Consider the following 21,363-nt stretch of genomic DNA (forward strand, 5'->3'; position numbering starts at 1 on the left):
AAGATGCAACCATTTCTACACATCAGTACATCCAATACATCCAATTCTTGTGTGTGGAAAAAAAACAAAAACCTTTTAGTTTTTCCTCCTTCCTTGTAACTTTAGAGCTTTAACTTTTAGGCTTTCTAAGCTTGTTATTTACTTGACTCTGACATCATCTACTGGTGAATCTGGGGTACAACATGCCAACAGAATTTGTAGAAATCTTTATTTATATTGTCAATCAAAAGTACAATATCCCCTAGGAAATGTAAAAACTGCCAAATAATTTACATTTAAGGCCACGACACTCAGAAGTGGGAGGCAGCATCAGGCTTAAGAGTCAAGGTAAATCAGAAAAGCCCATTATAGTCAACAGGGACGCTGTTACTTCATAGAGTGAAGTCCCTTTGAGCTATAGAGTGTCAGAGGTGTGGAAAACACACGCTGGAGCAAACTGCCTTCACTGTTTAACTTAAGAGGTCAACTCCTGTCACAGTGAACGTGGGGCTGTGCAATGCTGACAGTTCTTCAGTCACATCATGTCAAACAGAAACGCGCCAACATAAGTTAGGAAAACTCAAACACAACAAACAGGTTTGGATTTGTTCTTTCCTATTGACAGAGTATTATTGAACAGGAGTCAGGCCAGAGCAACAACAGTTCCATCACTCAACAAGTGATGCTGTTACATTCATAAAACTCATCTAAAACAAAAAGACCAGAAATGGAGAAACTTCTGCTCTTGCACAGGTTGAACATTCTTCAGATATCCAGTTTGTCAGTAGCTCATCCTTCAGCAGACGCAGAGGGCTGTAACGGTGTCCTCTCCACAAAGGAGCAGCGGTTGACACATGTGTAGGTGCTTTCAGATACAAAGAAGTAAACTTGACATACAAATATGGACAAAAAGACCTACTGTTACAGGGTAATGCAGGGAATGAAAAGGTTCAGAGTGTCCATTTTTACACCTCACATAAAACATCTGCTGTTGTGCTACTGCTGAGAAGATGTAGAACATTTAAAAAGTAAAAACAAATTGGATTCAAGCCATCCTGAGACAAATCTGAAAAATAATAAATACACCCTGGCTAGGATTACAGATCACGCTCCTGCTGACTGAACAAGTGTGTCTGTGTGTGTGTTTGGGTGGTATGTGAATCAGTTCAGGCGCTGTTGCTCGGTGCGTTAGTATCCTTGTAGTCCGTTGTAAACCTTCTGTACAGATCCCTGTTTCAGAAGATTCCGAATACCTGCAACGACACGGTGACAGCTGCTGTTAAAAACCTTTCCCCGCGAGCAGATCGAACTACAACATCATTGATCCTGTTCAGAAATGAGAACATGTAACAAAGACTGTTCTTCTGTCCCATTCAATTAAATTAAAATGCATATAGAATAACTACTTGGCATATAAACCTTTTCTGAAGACAAACTTTAAAAAATAAAAAAAAGGTATAACTTTAATTTATAAACTCTAAATTCAACTATTTGTTTTTGGCATCTCTCTTTGTAAATTTGAATCACTGACAGGGGACCAATCCTTATTTTCTGTTATGTACGTAGTGTTCTTATGGTTGACACGGCCCAAGTTTGGTCAACTCAGACATTCAGTCACCTGCTCTTCAAATCTTTTGCTTAGGAGGGGCAGCCAATCAGAAGAACTTGAAAGAGCTAACATGCCTCATTTAAAAGAGAAGCAGGAAAGCCTTGTAAGATAAATAAGGACTAAATGAGCAGAATACAGTAGGTCCCCTTAAGATATGACGTGTCCTTAACTTCTCCCAGACCACCCTTTAACACTGCCACACTCTGACCTTCTCTCTGCTGGTCGTCGAGCTGTGTCTGAGGAAAGTCTACATCGAAGGTGATGATGAGGGAACCTCGAATGTTGATGTTGTCAAAGTTGGGCAGTCCCTCTCCTTTCTTCCACATTCGAGCACCGGGCTTTGTGATCTTATCCCTCACTATGTGGACCTGCCAGGCAAAGACAGACAAACATTTACTATCAATCTTATACATGTTTTTATTTTTCCCCAAATAATCTAATCTTTCAAAACAAGAAGCATATACAGAACCTTGTGTCCATCCAAATGTACTATATCCATCTCAAAGCCAACCAGTGCCTCCACCAGAGAGATGGTGACATTAGTGTAGAGATCATCTCCTCTGCGCTCAAACACAGGATGTCTATAAAGTAGAAACATCCCCACATCACTTGTCTGTCACTATACTTATATTCTAATTGGTGCACGCCTCTCTCTCTCTCTCTCACACACAGAAATCTGTTCATACTTCAACACTTTGATGCGAAATCGAAGGTCTCCAGGCTCTCCATCGATGTGAGGTTCCCCTGTGGTCAGAGTAAAATGTTAGAAACAGGGAGTGACAAAAAGCTAACAAATTAAGATTTACAAAGCAGTTACCTTCTCCAATAAAAGGGTACTCCATCTCATCTCTCACTCCTTGCTCGATCTCTACCTCTAAGGTCCTCTCTTCATTCACCAGCCTGCAGATAACATCAGAGGATGTATTTGTTAATACAATTTATTGGTCAATTTATTAAGTACGTTAAGCTGAAATCTAGGATTCCTGATGTGTTTTTCAAAATATCCCATAAGCATCCCCCCCCATTTCTTTCAGTCTGCTGTTGAACTTTGTGACTCAGAACTTGTTCTAGTGGAATGCAGTCATGTGGACGCTGTACCAGTCCATCATGGTGAAGGGAGAGCCGAGTGTAAAAGCAAAGATCTCAGTTTACTAGTTGATCTACGTGCCTACCCTCGCCTATGGTCATAAACTTAGCAGTGATTGAAAGAACAAGACACAAGTGGCAGAAATGAGCTTTCCAAAGATCATCTGGCCTGTCCCTTAGAGCAGCGGTCCCCAACCGCTGGGAACCGCTGTGAGTCGTTTGGTACTAGACCGCGAGAGTAGAGGCTCGGGTGTGAAATTCACAGTTTTTAGCATTATTTTTTTTATCATTTTTTATTGTTAATTCGGTGTCCCTGGGTCTCTTCCCGTGTGTTATGAATAAATCTTTTTTTTTTTGGTACTGGTTTTATTTTGTTGTATTTATCCGCGACACCTTAAAGGCCGGTCCGTGGCGCAAAAAAGGTTGGGAACCACTGCCTTAGAGTGTGAGAAAGCCAATAATTGAAGAGGGGCTAAGAGCAGAGCTGCTACACCTCCACATCGAAAGGTGCAAGTTGAGGTGGTTTGGGCATGCCCATGGGGAGGAGGACATGCTGAAGCTCCCCTGGATAAGCAGGAGCAGTTGGCTAGGGAGAGGAAGGTCCAGGGTTCTCTGCCTAGACTCCTGCCCCCACAACCCAGTCACGGATACATGGAAGAAAATGGATGGGTGGGTGGCATATTTGTTTACATCAAATCAAATCAAATCACAAATCACTTTTTATTGTCACATCACATGTGCAGGCACACTGGCACAGCACATGCGAGTGAAATTCTTGTGTGCGAGCCCCACAAGCAACAGAGATGTGCAAACACAACAACACAAACGAGCAAAATACAAGAATGGCCAACCTGAAACTAATAAATATATGTACAATATATAATAGTGTATGCATTTCTGGATGTGTATACTAAATATTTTCCCACGTGTGTGTGTGTGTGTGTGTGTGTATACACATTTTTACAAATTAAATAGTAAAAAAATAAAATAAAATAATAATAATAATAATAAAATATACAGAGTTGAATATGTGCAAAACAAGTGGCATTTATATACAGTGTGGAGTGCATAATGTTGAAGTTCCAGTAGTGAAGCTGAGGTGTCTATGATGTGTTCAGCAGTCTGATGGCCTGATGGAAGAAGCTGTCTCTCAGTCTGCTGGTTCGGGACCGGATGCTGCAGAACCTCCTTCCTGATGGAAGCAGTCTGAACAGTTTATGGCTGGGGTGACTGGAGTCCTTGATGATCCTCCCCGCTTTCCTCAGGCACCGCTTCCTGTAGATGTCTTGGAGGGAGGGAAGCTCACCTCCAATTATCCGTTCAGAGCACCGCACTACTCGCTGGAGAGCTTTGCAGTTGTAGGCGGTGCTGTTGCCATACCAGGTGGTGATGCATCCAGTGAGGATGCTCTCAATGGCACAGTGATAGAAGGTCCTGAGGATGCGGGGGCTCATGCCGAATCTTTTCAGTCTCCTGAGAAAGAAGAGGCGCTGCTGCGCCTTCTTCACTGTTTTGTTTGTGTGTACTGACCACGTAAGATCCTCAGCCAGGTGTACGCCAAGGAACCGGAAGCTGCTCACTCTCTCCACAGCAGTGCCGTTGATGGTGATGGGGGTGTGTACTTCTCTGCACCTCCGGAAGTCCACTATCAACTCCTTTGTCTTTGCGACGTTGAGGGTGAGATGGTTGTCTTGACACCAGTGGGTCAGGGCGCTGACCTCCTCCCTGTAAGCCGTCTCATCACCGTTGGTGATAAGACCCACCACTGTAGTGTCGTCCGCAAACTTCACAATGATGTTGGAGCTGTTAGTGGCTGTGCAGTCGTAGGTGTAGAGTGAGTACAGGAGGGGGCTCAGTACACACCCCTGTGGAGCACCAGTGTTCAGTGTGATGGGGGATGAGGTGATGCTGCCCAGTCTGACCACCTGGCGTCTGTCAGACAGGAAGCTAAGGATCCAGCTGCAGAGGGAGCTGCTCAGTCCTAGATCCTGCAGTTTCCTGTCCAGCTTCGAGGGAACGATGGTATTGAATGCTGAGCTGTAATCTACAAACAGCATCCTCACATACGTGTCTCTCTTCTCCAGGTGTGACAGGGCAGTGTGTAGTGTCAGGGCTATGGCATCATCAGTGGACCTGTTGTGGCGGTATGCAAACTGTAGAGGGTCCAGTGAGTCGGGTAGTGCAGAGCAGATGAAGTCCCTGACCAGCTTCTCGAAGCATTTGCTTACGATGGGGGTCAGGGCTACAGGTCGCCAGTCGTTCAATGAGGAGATGGTGGAGGATTTGGGTACAGGGACGACGGTGGCCATTTTGAAGCAGGCTGGGACTACAGACAGAGAGAGGGAAAGGTTGAAGATGTGCGTGAACACTCCAGCCAGCTGAGCCGCGCATGACCTGAGGACGCGGCCGGGAATCCCGTCCGGACCAGTAGCTTTGCGTGCGTTCACCTTCCTGAAGCACTTCCGCACATCTTCCTCAGACACAGTGTGCGCACTGACGTCATCCGCGGTGCGCACACTGTCCGGTCTCATGGTGTTCGCTGCGTCGAATCTAGCGTAGAATATGTTTAGATCCTCACACAGAGAGGCCGTGGTCTGCGGTGTGCTGGTTTTCCCTCTAAAGTCTGTGATCGTGTTTAGTCCCTGCCACATACTCCGAGGGTTGTCAAACTGTTGTTCCACCCTGTCCCTGTACTCACGTTTGGCTGCTTTGATCGTCTTCCGGAGTTGGTAATGTGCGTGTTTGTAGTCCGATGTGTTCGCGGAGGCAAAGGCTTTGTTGGTTTTGTTGGTAACAGTGTAATAATGTAGCTTGATCGTCTATCTTGAGATCTGGATCTGTATTCTCGGGTTCATTTCAAATCCAATCATAAGGTCTTGGCAACTAAAACACACCCTGATGGAGAAAGAAGATCAACTCTGCCAGAAACTTCGCACATCAGGAAATAAGAATCAGAAGTGATTGAAACGAGAAGCAATACATGATCTAAAAATCAGTACTGACTTTGATACATGTAATAAACACACCTGACATCTGCAGCAACAGATCAATGTCATTCTGAGAGAGCTAGACCAACATACAACCTGAAGCAGTTATCAAAAATTAAAATGGAAGCATCGCAGATTCAAACCCTGTAGCTGTACAATCGGTGGCCAAGTCCAAACTTTTTCATTGGTGTCCAAAATGGGGTTATCATTTATAAAATTGAGTAGTAACATCTGTACTGTGGACTTGTGTTGCTCAATATCAGTCCATTTGTTTTACTGGTGCAGCAGAGTTGCTTTGTTTGATTGAGAGTTCAACATATTCCTCATAATGCCTCACAAACAGCAGGTGGGTGGGGCTTCTGCACCAGAGCTGTGTGCCTGAGATGACCACATTAGGGACATTTTCTATGATGTCACAGCCATGTAGCATAGAAAATAAGGAAAAGCATAATAGGCCCCATTTAATGATGACAACAGGAGCTGACTTACTTCACATTGGGACACTCATCGCACACCATTTCCTGAGTCATCTGGAAACGTCCAGGTCCAAGCTGGGTCGTCCTCATTTCCTGTCTGCAATTACACTTCCTTTTACCAGGAGCTTCTTTAGCTACAGGCTTGTTACGTACAACCTGCATACAGCGGGAAAAATAAGTGTTGATAACATGAAAATCTACAGGTAGTAAATAAGACGATTCATCGTTAAGCCTTGCAGTTTGATGACTGAATGAAGTGACACTATAGCTAGCTCCTATTTGTGGAACAAACTTGAAATGTGAATAAAGGACGGTAAAGACTGTTCGTTTGGAAACCAGGAGTTTCTCCACACCTCCACAAAGTTCCCAGAGTAAACTTCTTCCAGTGTAACCTCCAGGTCCAGTACTATGTCATTTCCTCTGGGAATATTCCTGTCCTGCTGCTGTCGGTTGCCACCAAACATGAACCCAAAGTCACCAAAGAAGCTACAGAGGGAGGAACAGTAGCATGAGTGGACATTATACATGCATTTAGCTGAACCTGGCATAAAATCCAGCTGAGCTCATGAAACCAACCTGGAGAAGATATCGTTGTGAGAGCTGTGGTGACCCTCTTTGAGCCCGTCCTCTCCATACATGTCATATTGTTTCCTTTTCTCCTCATCTGAGAGGACCTACAAACAGACAACCTGTCAATCACACAATGGCCACATGCCGCAGTCTTTGTTCTCTCCGCTGATACAACGTGTGAGTGTCATAATTCAATGTAAAAAAAACACAAGAAAAAAAAATGTCGATGGGCTCTTGAAAGCTGTGTTAGTTTTTGAAATTGACTGATTCATTAAAGAATGAAATGAAAAGTCAGTGAACTGTTACTACTGAAACTATCTTAAAGCTTACGTATAAAATATATACTTTTTCAAATATGAGAATACAAACAGTTGACCCATTAGAAGGAACAGCCAGCAATTACATTGTGGCTCTAGAAGTGCCTTCACCTGAGAAAAGCAGCAATGGCTCCATTCTTAGAAGATGAGATTTTGGAAATTCATAGAAAACTTTTACGGCTGTTACTACTGCTAATCAGTTTGTCATTATCTCCCGTTGTTTCAACCACAGACTATAGATAAAAGATTATCTCGCATCATTAAGCATCAAGCTGAACCTCATTTCTTTTTGTCAACCTTTTTGAAACTAGATATAAGTGAGAGGCAGATCAGACTGTACTGGGAAATAATCTTGACTAACAGTGAGCATAATTTACAACATGAAGATTATGTTGTAACAGGACTTGAAACTAGTAAGTGAGCTCCTCAACCAACGAAGAAGGTGTTTACTGAGGTGACAGAGAGCTCTCTTCCCTCATTCAGCAACAACAGGCAAAAAATCCAAGTGGGGAGGTCCCAAGTTAAACTTTTCTCAACTTCAAGGTGAGCACCTGAAGAGACTACCAAAGAATGTTGGATATGTTGCTGTTCCTACATTTAGTAAGCCATTTCAAACTCTGGTTTTGAAATATTTTTATTTGTTATATATTGTACCACCACTTTAGATTTCTTTAAACAAATACCTACTGAACTTTATGGTTGAGATTGTTATCGTTTTGGTGCCTGAGGTACCTCAATAGCAACAATAACAATAAAAAAAAAACTAAAAAAAAAACTAAAAACTAAAAACTAAAAAAAAAAAAAAAAAAAAACCTCAAAAGAATTTGTAGATCTTGTCAATTATTTTCTATTATTTTTATTATATTGTCATTCATTTAGAGATACATTTATAGACCCACCTCGACTAATGAAACTCGATTAATAACCAATTTCAGTTTTGTGTTACAAATCAGTGAACTCGCTGCGGCATCCTTCCGTTTTTAAAAGAAACGTGAACGTTTGACACGGAAACACCTGCAGCGCTTATCCGAATCCACTCCCACTCATCCACGTCTGAATTTTCAATACACCAGCTGTGCTGCCTGACAGCCAATCAGATTCAGCCACACGGTCTAATCGTCCAATCGCAGAGATCTTACCAACAACAACCAAATTTCAGGCTTATAAAACAGTTGTATCGGCGTCTTGGGCGCTTTTATACTCACATAGGATTAAATCTGCGCTACTGTCCCCGAACACAGCTGATACTATGAAAATATAACAGTCTTTTAACTCAAAAACAATTTCATTGTTGCTCATCTCGGATATCACTAGCATCAAGAACACAACAATGGCTACACATCTACCTCATAGGCTGCCCCCAAGTCTGCGAACTTGTCCTGGGCTTGCGGGTCGTCTTGGTTTCTGTCGGGGTGTAACTGCAAAGCCAGCTTTCTGTAGGCCTTCTTGATGTCCCTGATTGATGCACTCTTGCTCACCCCCAAGATTTTATAGAAATCTCGCCTACAGGAGAGAGGAAGATGGCACAAATGAGGCAGACACAGGAGGCACAGAGGTAGAAGAAAAACGGGAAACCGTTATCAAATGGCAATGATGCTACTTTTAGATTGTAAAACACCGAGTTAGCTCCGGGGGGGTAAGCCAGTGTGGCTTCCATAGACAGTATGCAGCAGCTTCATCTGTCGTAATGGCTAGCTCCAAGCTAACTAAGCTAGGTAGTCACTTAAAACACGGCCCTTACAAGTGGTGGATACACTTTTTACTGAGTGGGGAAAAGACAACGAAAGCACTTATTAGCAAGTTAGCTCTGTGTGTCAGACTGTTCCACGCATGGAGAGCACGTCTAGACCAATCACAGTGAAACATGTGTACCAGCTGGCGATGCTGTTTCGCCGCTGTCCGAGCGAACACCACTTACCCGGCAAGCACCGCCGTAGTAGCATAAAGAAGCAGGCAGCACACGTTACACAGATTCATCCCTTTAGCAGCCATAGATGTCAGGATTTCTCAAGGAGGTAGCAAAGAACAACCGGCTTTTTAAAGCTCGGATCCCAGCTGCCAGTCAGTCAGCCACAAGCCTTCTTCCTCCTGTCAGAGAAAGCCCGCCCACTGGATGTCGGCAAATCATCCTCTCCCGAAAAACTCTGCCCAGCGTTAAAGAGACAGCTCACACCTTTCTCAGCAGCCCTTTTTTGTCATACATAACTGTTTGCGCCGATGTTTTTTGGGTTTGTTTGGGGTTTTTTGTTTTTTGCTTTTTGCTTTTGTTTTTTGTTACATGTATAAGTACAACTAATAAAAAACTGAACATTTCGGTGAATAAAAAAACCCGGGCACCATGCATGCTCATAGTGCAGGCTGAAGCGCGCCCCCGGGAGCTGCGCGCAACAGATGTCTGCTGAGATCTGAGTGGAGAGGAGGGCGCCAAATAGGAAGGACGGCAGATGTGCGTCTGACAACAAACCAGGAACCACTGCACTCGTCCTCCTCTGTATACCCACCTATGAGTCCTTGACCTGTCGGCCCTTTTCTCATTCAGGCCGAAGATCCCAGTAACAGGACGAGGACACAAAGTCTGACAGTAAGATCCAGAGCTGTCCTAGCTCAGCTAGCTAACTGGAGCTAAGCTAAGCTGGCCAGCCCTACTTTTTTATGTTGGAGTTAACTTTATGAGCAAATATCAGTGCGCCTGGTATTCGGCTTCATTTCTTGTTGTGCCACAGCAAAAACAAGTGAGTTTTGTGGATATATTTACTGTGTTACTGGATTGATGTTAGCTTAGTTTTGATTAGCTTGTCAAACTTGAAATTAGATGCCTAGTGTTGATGGCACGAGCAGCCTGGTTGCTAGGAAGATATTTTTCAACCTGTAATTAAACGGTCATTTTTGAAGATTAGGTCTGTTGTTGCTGTACTAAAAAAAAACCAACAAAGAGAAGGTTCATGAAATGCGATGAGTTTAAAAAAAATGAGTAAAAGCAGAACATCCTGCGCTGTATCTGAATTGATATACAGTTGTGTGTGTGCAGAGTTAAAGTGGCTGGAGTATGAGTGACATGGTGAACTAAACAGTGTGGACAGAGGTTGAGTCTGTGCGAAATAACAAAGCATTATGTTATTGTAACTGTCCAGTTTGACCAGTTTAACTGCTAGTGCTCCCCAGCTCCTTCCCTGGTTCGTGACTAATAATCATAATCCAGTAATGGCTCTGTCATTGTGATTTAAAAGTGCATTGTACTTATACGGTGTCAAATATTCAAGTAATTAATTATCGGTGTATGTCACATGGTTTTGTACTCTAACTCTTCAGACATGGAGGCAAACGGTGTGAGCATATGGCCACGCATGGAACCGTTCCTACTTGGTGCCCTACAGGTAAATATACTTCCACTATGATATCAGCCAATAGCTGTAAATCTTGTAAATAGCATGAATTACTATCGTTGTAGGTGGCACCGTCCTCCAAGCTAAACCTACACTATCTTCGAAAGATGGCTATCTATGTGCGAACAAGGAATGGCTGCTTCCCCATCCTGAGCTGGCCCATGTGGAGGCATATCGCCTGTGGAAAGTTGCAGCTTCCAGAAGACCTTGCGTGGCTCTACTTTGAGACCTATGACCTTCTGATAGGTCATACACCAGAGGAGAGGCTGGAGTGGGCTGAGTGTCTTTCCCAGTGTTCTACTAAAAGTGAGCTGGACCAGCAGAGGAACAAGGTTAAATAAAGTTTAAATATTTATTCCAAGGACTAATAGTATTGTAACCTTGCCGTCAGATTTGAAGGAAGAGCGGCTGCATATTGATAGGTAACCTGTGGTTTTTTTCCCTTTCCTTTGTGCACCAGTTGTCTGTGGACACTCTGCAGTTTCTCCTTTTCCTCTACATTCAGCAGCTGAACCGCGTGTCTCTGCGCACCTCTCTGATTGGGGAAGAGTGGCCCAGCCATCGCACTCGCTCCCCGTCTCCATCAGACAGAGAGTCCAAGACTAGCTATCAGAACAAGGTTCTCTTTGCCATGAAACATAAAACAGAATGACCAACAATGCAGCAGGATTTATAGTATTGTGTAGTTCTAATTAGATCTAGTGCAAATTATTGTATGGTGGTGTATATGAAGTTAACCACTTATAGTCCTGTTTTGTTCCTGTTTTGGTTCTGCAGAATTGGGATGATCAGGCTCACCTGTCCTTCGTGCAAAGCCATCTGGCAGAGATTTTGGAGCTGCTAGTGGAGCCTGGTCAACTGTCGCAATCTGGACAGGCCCTAAGAGACTGCCAGGTCTGGGAACAGCAAGCACACATCCTGCGTTAGGTCACAGACACAATCTAGATATTTTTAACAATATTTGGTGCTAGCCAGAGTATTTAAGATACCAGTATATTTAATATATCTTCTTAAATATATTCTTATAGACATATATGTAGAAGCAATCCCTGTGAGCTAATCAGTCTATTTCAGGTAGTTGTTGCCTCTCTTGCATCTTTATCTTGTCTCTGAGAGTAATTATCTCTAATGTTGTATTCTGAAGCTTGATTTCTACCTCTGCACTGAATCTGTGCAGAGCCTACATGATAGTCAAATGTTGTTGCCAACATTTCTGCTTGTGCTGGTGTGCCCATGTTGCTCTGCATCTCTTTGCCGAAACACTAGTTAGCGATGGCGTTCTTCTTTGAGTTGATCTGTTCTTTTGCAGCCAATTTGAAAACTGGTATCAGAAGAGAAAGTAGCTGTAAATGTGTAAAAAGAAATGGCAGTGTCTAAAGCATCAGACATAGACATTGCTGGCTGCGTCAATGTGATGTGAACATGTCTGTGTAGTTTCACATCAGGTTACTGCATGCATTACAGCATAAGATTTCAGAACAGTTCAGTTAATGCAGAAGATAAAATTCTGCAACAGGCATACCACTCACTGTGAGCATCGAGCGCTACCCACCTTCTGCTCAAACCCACTGTGCATGAAGGGCAGCCAATTAGAAGAAAGTTGGCTGGAAGGGAGAAGACCTAAAATAGTTTGTTTCAGGTAGATGATAAACTGTGGAGCTGTACAACGTTGCTTCAGGTTATTGAGGTTTACATTAATTCACAAAAGTTCTCGTAAGGTCCTCCAATAGCATTTCAGTCAGGTTAAGGTCTGGATTTAAAAACCCCACTTTGATTCTTTTCCTTTTCAGCCATCCAGCTGTTTGCTGCCGTTTGACTCTAGAATACTTTGGTATACAGAGGAGCTGATGTTGACTCAGTGACTGTAAAGTGTTTTTTGCAGAGACGAGGCTTTTTCCTAACAGTCCTCCCATTCTTTTTCTAACTGTATTGTTACCAACTTTAACATTTAACATCTTTCTGCAGAATGATAATAAATAGCCTAACCCCCTTCCCGACTTCATAGACAGCAACAAGTGCTTCTCTAAGATCAGTGCTGGTGTTGTTCCTCCTTCACATTGTAATAACACACACCTGAATGCCCCAGAGCAGAAAACTGTCAGAACCTCTGCATTTACAGAGGTGGTCAGTCTGGCGTTTCTGACTTTCCATCTTAATTGATAGATGAGTTAGATTTATGGCTGTACATTTTTTCTTTCACTAGTGTAAATAAAACATTAACAGCAAATTGTAGCTGTTAAAGTAAACTCATTATGTTAAAATTTTTGATTAGAGAATTTCTCTTGTATTAATCTATACTATTTGAAATATAAAAACAAGTCCATACTGTAACTGATTTCTCAGTTATGTTCTATCAGGTATCCCTGGACGCTGTGCGGAGCTTGGGTCTGCTTCTGGAGGGCTCAGTTTGCCAAGGAAAAGCTGTTCAGCCCATTCACCGGCTGCTGACCAAAGGTCCCCTCGAAACACAAGCTGGCTACTCCTCGCTCACCCGTTCCTTCCCTCTGCACAATCTCCTCTCCTGCCTCCAGCGCAGCCTCACTCTGAATCCCTTTGGAATAACTGCCTGTCTCCATTCGGGCAAGAAGCTCGCTTGGGCTCAGCAAGGTTTAGTAAAATCATCTGGCATTAGTCCTTCCTCACGGTCTTCACTTTGTGCCTTTTTTTGACCGCCCATGTGTGTTTGTGTGTTCTAGTGGAAGGGGCCATGAAGAGAGCCAAGATAGCCAGGAACACCCACATGGCACCACCTGGTAGTAAAATGGTGCTGATGTCCCAAGTCTTAAAACAGACCCTGGCTAAAACTTCAGACAAGCTGACTGGTGCCAACATTAAAATCCATAGATGTGCTGATGCCTTCATATACCTTCTCTCACCTCTCAGGTAAGGTTGCCTTCTAGTAATAGAAGTTGGGTTATCTTTAGCATACAGGCCAAGAGTGCAAGCACCATACGTGGAATTGATAGGCAGGCAGACTAATGATTAGAAGGAATTGCCCTACTGGGAACCGGTATTCTACAAGAACTGGTTCTCGATTCCCGTTCCTAGGCTGACTGTCAGTTGGCTGATCTCTGGCTGAAAGCGGCAGTTTTCAGTGGCTATATCTGTACAGTTTATGTTCTTTCTGTTGTGGAATTTGTTCCTTTAGATCAGTCAGTGTGGACAAATGCCGTGACAGCACTGTGGTTCTGGGTCCCGTTGAGACCAGCGTCCACATCCACAGCTGCCAGAACGTGTGGGTGGTGTGCATGGCCGGCCGAATTGTTATTGGAACTTCCTCACGTTGCACCATCCATGCCCTTACGCCCACACGCCCGTTGCTACTGCCGGGAAACACGGACATTACTCTGGGTCCTTTCCACACTTTCTACCCTTCCTTGGAGGATCACATGGCCAGCGTAGGGCTGGCGGTTGTCCCTAATCTCTGGGATCAGCCCTTACTTCTGGTGACCGAGGGCCTTGCCAGCCACTCACTCAATACGTTGTCCAGCCCAGACCCCTCCTGCTACCGCTTGCTGCCACCATCAGAGTTCCACACGCTGGTCGTGCCTTTTCAGATGGAGGGAGACACATGTGAGGTGCCCGGTGGTCTGCCTCCTTCATACCAGGCAGCTCTGGACGAAAAGAAGAGGAGAATACAGAACTGGCAGAAGACTGTGATAGAGGCCCGGCTGAGCAAGTGAGTGAGAAATTGACCCCCAAACCTTTATTAAGCAGTGGTTCAGCCACCTATACATGTGTTCAAGTAAGTTTTAGTGTTTCATTATGTAGCGTGCCTTTTAATCAGTGGAAAATTGTAACAGCAAAGGGATTCCAAAAACTCAATATGAATGTCAGTTAACTGCTATGTGTGAGAGATATGCAGTTCAGTGAGCACACTGATGTCAGACGGGTTGCACGAGGCAGTTCTCCACTGGCTCTTTACATTCATAAATAGATGTTCATCTTTTAAAGGAAATACACGTATTTAATGTTAAACTGGCAGGAACACGATTGTATATCTGCATACCAAAAGTTTTGGCAGTGGCACCACTCGATTGGTCAGTGATGTGACATCTAAATTGTCTGTCAGACAAGAGACAAGGCAAGAGTTTTGGACTTGTTTCAAAACATTCGATTTTATATAGTATCCATGTACTGGTCAGAGACCAATGGAGGAACGTTAGTTAAACAGTCGTTTCAAAGATAGTCTTATTGGAAAGTCTTCATTCTGCTTTGAATGTTGTGATTGGATACTATGACTCTAACTATGATGTACAACACTGAAGGTGCTGTGAGGTTCATGTGAGGATTCATGTTTGGAAGCATTAGATTGTGATCCACTCTTTCTGAACTGGGTTACAATTTGTGCTCACAAGAAAATCTGAAAAATCAGAAAGTTTTCAGCTTGAAAAACTGCTACAAATTTATATAGACAAACTAATGCCTCCTACAGAGGCTAGTCTTTGTTTTAACTCCAAAACAGGAATATGATATCCAATCATCTGGAGTGCTGAGCATGCAGGCAGGTAGAGGACTATGGAGGAGTGAAAATTAGAAGACCTTTATTAAAAAGAAGAAGAGCACAGATGGTGGCTATAGTGGACGCTTCATTGGTTTTAATGCTCAGTTTCACTTCAGCTCTTTGTATGTTAGAACTTCGCTCTTGTCTGCGGCTGGTTGGCAGGCCCACATGACCACAAGTAAGAGTGGCCCACAGACCCATTGATCACATACTCTGTACACTGTCTCCATTGACAACATTGACATTGCTACTACTATATACGAGCTATTAAAGTACCAGGTTAAGAAACAGAAAATTAAACATACGCATATTGTTGCTGGAGCATAAATGTAGGAAATAAGGTGAATGATGCTAAGAATTTTCTCTCCTTCATTTCAGAAAGACTTTTTTTGTTAAGCTCTGTTATTTTCAATATTACCGGTATGCCGTTTAAATGCAACTTTCTTTTACGTTCTCTATCTTTCCAGGGAGCAGAAGCAACAGTTCCAGGAATTGGTGGAAATGAAGTTTCATGAGTGGCTTCTGGAAACGGGTCACAGGCAGGAACTGGACAGCCTAATCCCACCCACAATCGCCTCTGTAAAGGACTCTGATGGGGCAGCAGCAGACACCAACCAAGTGAATGATCCCAAACATATGAGGACTGGACAGGCAGTGGGGCAGTCATCCATGGCGTGTTGAATTTTACTGTTTGCTTTTTTTGCCAGCAGAATAATTGCACCCGTAAATTAAGGCAGCATGGCCGTTTGCACATGCAGGTTACATATGGTCTTCTTCTCACACGGTGCTGCTGTGAGTTCTTGCTGCTGGTTAAGCTTTTCCAGCAGCTTACAGTTGTGTCCAAGTTCACAGTTCCTTCTTGAGAAAAGGCAGCTAAATGTTTGACATGTCTAAAGTGGGAGTGAATTGGCTTGTTATCAAACAACATCATGTGCCACACACACTCTGTAAAGATGAGGCATGTGTGAAGTCGCCACATGCTTTAAAGAGACATTTTCCTGCTTATTGTCTTCTTCAGAGTGAGGATGAGGAGGAACAAACTAGGCACAACGATTAACTGTGATTGACAGTCGAGTAAATAGACCCTGACACATTGTTTTCAAGCAGTCAGTCTGTTTTTCAAACATAATTTGGTACCAACTGTCCATCCAGTGTGTAGGTGAACTTTGTGTTGCAATAGAGAAACCAAAACCTGTTTGAATTAATTTGATAGACAGCTTTCAGGTGCTGAATTATGGGTAACTGTGGTTCAGTGTGGTCATGGACTATGAAGCAACATTAATAGGATAGCAGAAAGCTATGGTTTTTAAGCTAGCTAACTGAAACAGAGCCTTGATATGTTGAACTTGCTTCCTATCACAGCCCTCTGGAGACCCTGTCGTCTCTTCCATGCACCTACTGACGCCGAATCTTCTCAAACAGACCTCGTATACAAGTTTTCTGAGGGAACCTGCTGAGCATTTAAAGATGTAGATGGAGGATGGATGGATGTAGATGCTGAACATTTTAAGCACTTCGAATCTAAAGGGGCATGTTAGTACCTAGATCGTAATAGTATTATTTTTTAGAATATTAATAAAGCATTTTCGTGTGTGTGTGTGTATAACCCGTTACTCACATGCTGCTAATAGCTGTAGTGACGCTGTTTTGTGTGCTCGAGTTTGCTCTCACATGACAGTGCAGCTGCTGCAGAGTCGTGCTTGAATTTCTGCAGTACAACAGAACAAGCTAATCTGCTGTTCCAGCTGAGGCAGGATTTAATAAACTGGTGACCAGTTTTCCAAGAAAACTTAAATGTATATTTATTTTTGAATAAAGATGTCGATTTTTAGCACTGAATAATAATTATTTTTCATAAATCTACTTTACCTCTAGAATAACTGTTAGCAGTGAATACCTCCAAGTGTACTTCAGGCAGTTAGCTTCCTCTTTCCACATATACTTTACGGCACGCTGAATTTTGACTTCTATACAAAATATGATGTAAATTATACACAGAAGGCCTGCTTGAAATCATCAGGGCAGCACTGTATTGGAAATAGCAAATGAAGGGAATATGTGCTTAAAACAGTTTCAGGATGAACCGATTCATGCTGTAAACGCCTTAATGCTGTTGTTTACTAAAAAATGGTCCTGTTAATTTGATGCACAGCTCTGTGCAAGAGCACCAAGTCATTTTTAATTGTTAAAAACTGAAATAAAGGTTTTGACTACAACCGGGTCGCATCTTATGTGTTTCTTTGGATATTTACAATAATGTGCAAAAGTCTTCTAACCTTCATTTCTTTGTATTTTATTTCCAAGAAGCCAGACTTTTAGAGTGGTATATTATATATATGTTGGTGCCAATAGTTCTCCAGGCTTTCTGAGAGGCTTTCAAAGATTGTCTTTGGACATTGGCTGCTTTTTCATTCATTTTCAGTTCAGTCCTTGTACCTCACCATTATTTCCTGTTTGTTAAGCCACTTACCACTGAATTTTATTACACGACAGAACGCACAGTAAAATTTTAATTCCGTAAAAGTTGAAACTTTTGTGTAAAATGTAAATAAGAGCAGAATGCAAAGACTTGCAGATTTCATAAATCATTTTTTTATTCAACACAGAAGACAATTAAATGTAGCATTTTCAGGGGAAAAAAAGCTTATTTTGAATTTGATGGCAGCTGCATGTTCCAAGTTTACCACTGTGCTGCAGCGCCTCTTTTAGCATCAGTTGAAGAGAGCAGCTGCTGGAGTTTTGGGAGAGGAGTGTTGCCCTGTTCTTCTCTGATATAAGAGTCTAGTTGCTCCATAGTCCAGAGCCTTCTTTGTCTGATTGTTCATTCACGATGAGCCAAATGTTTTCATTTGAAAGGTCTGCACTGCAGGAAAGTCAATTCAGCACCTGGACTCGTCTACTATGAAGTCATGTTGTTTTGATAGATGCAGTATTCAGTTTAGCATGGTCTTGCTGAGATATTCTTTGTTTTTTGAAAAAGCTACAGGTTTTGTTGCTTTGTATTTCACCTTGATGTTGCCTTTCCAGATGTGCAAGCAGTCAGATCCATAGGCACCAATACCACATACCATCAGAGATTCAGTCTTTTGAACTGAGTGCTGATAACAAGCTGGGTGGTGCCTCTTATATTTTGCCCGGAGGACGTGACATCTGAGCTTTCCAAAAAGAATTTCAGATTTGGATTTCTCTGACCGCAGAACAGTTTGCACTTTGCCTCGGTCCGTTTGAAAGGAGCTTTGGCCCAGAGACGATGGTGTTGTTTCAGGATCATTTTTTCACGTATGGCTTCTTTGACCTGTATTTGGCGCAGTGAACTGTGTTCACAGACAGTGATTTCTGCAAGTGTTCCTGAGCTCATGCCAGTTTTTCCAAAGTCCTTACAATTTTAGACCGAGGAGCATGATTCTGAAATTTTTTGTGTTTACTTCAGAGAACCTCTGCTTCTCTAACATGCTCTTTTTATTTCTGTTGCCAATTAGCCAAATTAGCTGTAAAATGTTTCTCCAGCTGTTTCCTTTTAGTAGTGCTTACTTTTAAAGCCTTTCATTGCCCTCATCTATCAAACTCCAAATGAGATCAGTTTAAACATTTGTTATGTTTTCTCTGTTCTATTATGAATAAAATATGGGTTCATATTTATGCGGCACCCCAACCTTTTAAATTGTTTACAAATCCACTTTAGTCCAAATTATTGGATTGATTAAAAAATCCTGGAAAATAGGATGCATAAGAAACACAATACTGCAAAAGTAAATCACATATTATGAGTAATGTTAAAGAAAATAAGTAGCATCAAGAGCAAAAGTATATAATTGTAAACATTTCATTAAAAGTCACATGCATATTATAACCAGCGCTACATTGTACATTAAGTACTTGTTTCATACTCACATCTACAACACCACTCACTTTTTCTCCTTATTTTTGTTATTTCAGCAGTTTCAGACTGAAATTTTGAAGTGAGGTCACTCCGTTTGTGTTTCCCATTTTTACTTATTAGATGTGAATACTTTCACCACTGCTTCATGTGGATCCATCCAAAAAAGAAATAAGTCATGAGTTGGCAGGTCCTTGCCAGGTGGGAGCAAGCTGGTGGAGCTGGCATGTGTAACGGTGGGCACTGGACCCAGCCAGTAGAGTAGTGGGGTCAATGGACGCTTACCCACGCCTGGCCATTATGCCGTAATCCTTCCTCGCTTTTCTGGAAAAACTGAATAGCACTAGAATCACTGACTCAATTTTTGGATCTCATTTTCATGACAAAGCGATTGTTCCCCTTTTGCCTCCACTGTTGCTGTTTATAAATGTGGGAAAGCGGGCATATAAAAGGCACTTGCTCAAAGGCCAGTGCAACATCAAGACCTCAGGGGGAAGCATCACCATCACTCATCATCACCAAGGCTATCCCACACAATATATCCAAGATGGGCAGGGTGAGTCAATGCAAAGAGTTTAGTTTTAATGTGCGGGTTCAAAAGTGCATGTGGGAGAGTACAGAGGTTTGCTGCAGATGTTGTTTCCTTATACTCTGTTGTAAATTAAAGCCTCACTGCTTGTTTGAGCAGCTGTTAACAGTGGCTTTGCTTTAAAATGTCTGAGCTTTCAGACAGGGACCAGGCTTTAGACTGCCTAACAGAGCAAATGTGAAAGGTGGACGAGCACTGAGACTGTTATGCGTTCCCCCCTCAGATCGTCTTCTACGAGGACAAGAACTTCCAGGGCCGTCGCTATGAGTGCGACAGTGACTGCTCAGATTTTCACACCTACCTGAGCCGCTGCAACTCCATCCGGGTGGAGAGTGGAGCCTGGGTGGTGTACGAGAGACCAAACTACATGGGCTACCAGTATGTCTTGAGCAGGGGGGAGTACCCAGAGTATCAGCGCTGGATGGGACTGAACGACCACCTCAGTTCCTGCAAGATGATCCACTTTGTAAGTCAGGCGTTGCCTGCATGCTGCTCTGCTGCAGGTGCACATTTTTTTAGCCTGTCTGTCATTTGTTATTGACTGTGCACTGTGAGCACAGACTGCACGCTCAATGACAAAGAGCTGAAGTCTTCACAATGTTCTCCGCAGGTGTGGAGTCTAATTTTTGAATATCTTAAAAGACTGAAGGCACAGCGGGCTCAGGGCATCCCAAAAAAGCATTTACTATGTGAGAGATGACATCCAGTCATGTTCATGCTACCGCAGTGCTGTGTCGATGGAGACCAGCGTGACATCAGTCTCTTTGTATGAGCAGGCTTTGGTCCAGCTGACCCACAGCCTGCAGCCTCTTTAAATCAATGCAGTTAGTAAATGCGTGTGTACAGTTTGGTTCTATTTATAAAGGCACAAAACAGTGAGCACACTGCAAACAATGAAGGATTGATTAATGTAAGGTATCTCACTGATTATGGCAAATATACCGAGTATACAGTCCTTCAACAGACTAGTTTACCATGATCATCGAGAGGCAAATTATACACTCAGATACTTGTTTGTTATTTTACTTGCAGCTAGCAAGACAATAAACTAACTTTATATTAAAGTGAACCCCAAGAGTCAGATGATCCCACTATGAGCAGCACGTGGCGACTGTGGGGAAAAGAAACGTGCTTCCAATAGAAAGAGACCTCAGGCTTAGGGAGAGACAGCCATGTGCTGTGACCGGCTGAGAGGTGACAGCATCATTAAACACAAGCAAAGACAAATGAAACTAATGAACTACAATTTTAAAAATAATCAATAATTTGGATTAGCTTTTCTCTAAACTGCCACACTGTATCTGACAAACTTCAAACTAGGTGTACATGTAGTGTACGAATTTTCCAATTAGATTCTAATTCTAATCTCATTGTATCCTCCCTTTCCCTTTCTTTTCCCTGCACTAACCTCCATCTTCACCTCCTTTCTCCCTCCCTCACTTTCCAGACCAGTGGGACCCAGTACAAGATGCAGCTTTATGAGAAGGCAGACTTTGGCGGCCAGGCCCTGGAGGCCACAGAGGACTGCCCCTCACTTCTGGAAAAGTTCCGCTGGAGGGAGGTCAACTCCTGTAAGGTCTACGATGGTTGGTGGGTTTTCTACGAGCACTCCAACTACCGTGGACGTCAGTACTTCTTGGAGAAGGGAGAATACCGCAAGCCTGGGGATTGGGGTGCTGCCAGTCCTGCTGTCCAGTCTTTTAGGCGCTTCACTGAATAATTTAAACTCCATCCAAAAATATCAAGAAGACTGTCTGGGCATTATGAGTTAAAAATTTAATTATAACCTTCATCAACTATGTTTGCGATTTTGAACTAAGGTCTCAAAAATAAAACCTGCCAAGTAAGCACAATAATCTTTCTGTGGATTATTTCCATGCATGTTTTGAACCATTTTAGCACATAACTAAAGTTTATTCCCTCCTAACTGCACAACGGTGGTTAACACAGTTACCTCACAGCAAGAAGGTCTTGGGTTTGAGTCTC

At 42.8% G+C, this 21,363-nt stretch overlaps 3 protein-coding genes across 6 annotated transcripts; 2 read left to right on the forward strand and 1 right to left on the reverse strand.

The window, feature by feature from the left end:
* Positions 1-58: 58 nt before the first annotated feature.
* Positions 59-9,134, reverse strand: dnajb11 (DnaJ heat shock protein family (Hsp40) member B11). The gene is made up of 10 exons (XM_085383483.1): positions 8,943-9,134; positions 8,371-8,527; positions 6,714-6,811; positions 6,491-6,623; positions 6,151-6,293; positions 2,406-2,488; positions 2,275-2,332; positions 2,058-2,169; positions 1,797-1,956; positions 59-1,232 (listed from the first exon to the last, which is right to left on the reverse strand). The coding sequence occupies exons 1-10, from the start codon at positions 9,014-9,016 to the stop codon at positions 1,168-1,170; spliced, it is 1,083 nt and encodes a 360-aa protein (XP_085239609.1). The 5' UTR covers positions 9,017-9,134; the 3' UTR covers positions 59-1,167.
* Positions 9,135-9,268: 134 nt separating this feature from the next.
* Positions 9,269-17,127, forward strand: tbccd1 (TBCC domain containing 1). Of its 4 annotated transcripts, none has more exons than XM_085383479.1 (9): positions 9,269-9,605; positions 10,334-10,398; positions 10,473-10,739; positions 10,868-11,026; positions 11,185-11,301; positions 12,765-13,014; positions 13,104-13,290; positions 13,556-14,086; positions 15,379-17,127. In XM_085383479.1, the coding sequence occupies exons 2-9, from the start codon at positions 10,336-10,338 to the stop codon at positions 15,590-15,592; spliced, it is 1,788 nt and encodes a 595-aa protein (XP_085239605.1). In that variant the 5' UTR covers positions 9,269-9,605; positions 10,334-10,335; the 3' UTR covers positions 15,593-17,127. The 4 variants fall into 4 exon arrangements, with proteins under 4 accessions (XP_085239605.1, XP_085239607.1, XP_085239606.1 ...); XM_085383481.1 differs by having other exon boundaries at positions 10,515-10,739; XM_085383480.1 differs by lacking the exon at positions 9,269-9,605 and adding an exon at positions 9,612-9,756.
* Positions 17,128-17,259: 132 nt separating this feature from the next.
* crygs2 (crystallin, gamma S2) lies at positions 17,260-21,219 on the forward strand. The gene is made up of 2 exons (XM_085383484.1): positions 17,260-19,843; positions 20,825-21,219. The coding sequence occupies exons 1-2, from the start codon at positions 19,745-19,747 to the stop codon at positions 21,095-21,097; spliced, it is 372 nt and encodes a 123-aa protein (XP_085239610.1). The 5' UTR covers positions 17,260-19,744; the 3' UTR covers positions 21,098-21,219.
* Positions 21,220-21,363: the final 144 nt, after the last annotated feature.

The sequence above is a fragment of the Rhamphochromis longiceps genome, linkage group LG16 (genome assembly GCF_057381845.1).
Source record: "Rhamphochromis longiceps isolate RC_006_pf linkage group LG16, R_longiceps_female_GT1.1, whole genome shotgun sequence".
In the NCBI taxonomy this organism is placed as follows: Eukaryota; Metazoa; Chordata; class Actinopteri; order Cichliformes; family Cichlidae; genus Rhamphochromis; species Rhamphochromis longiceps.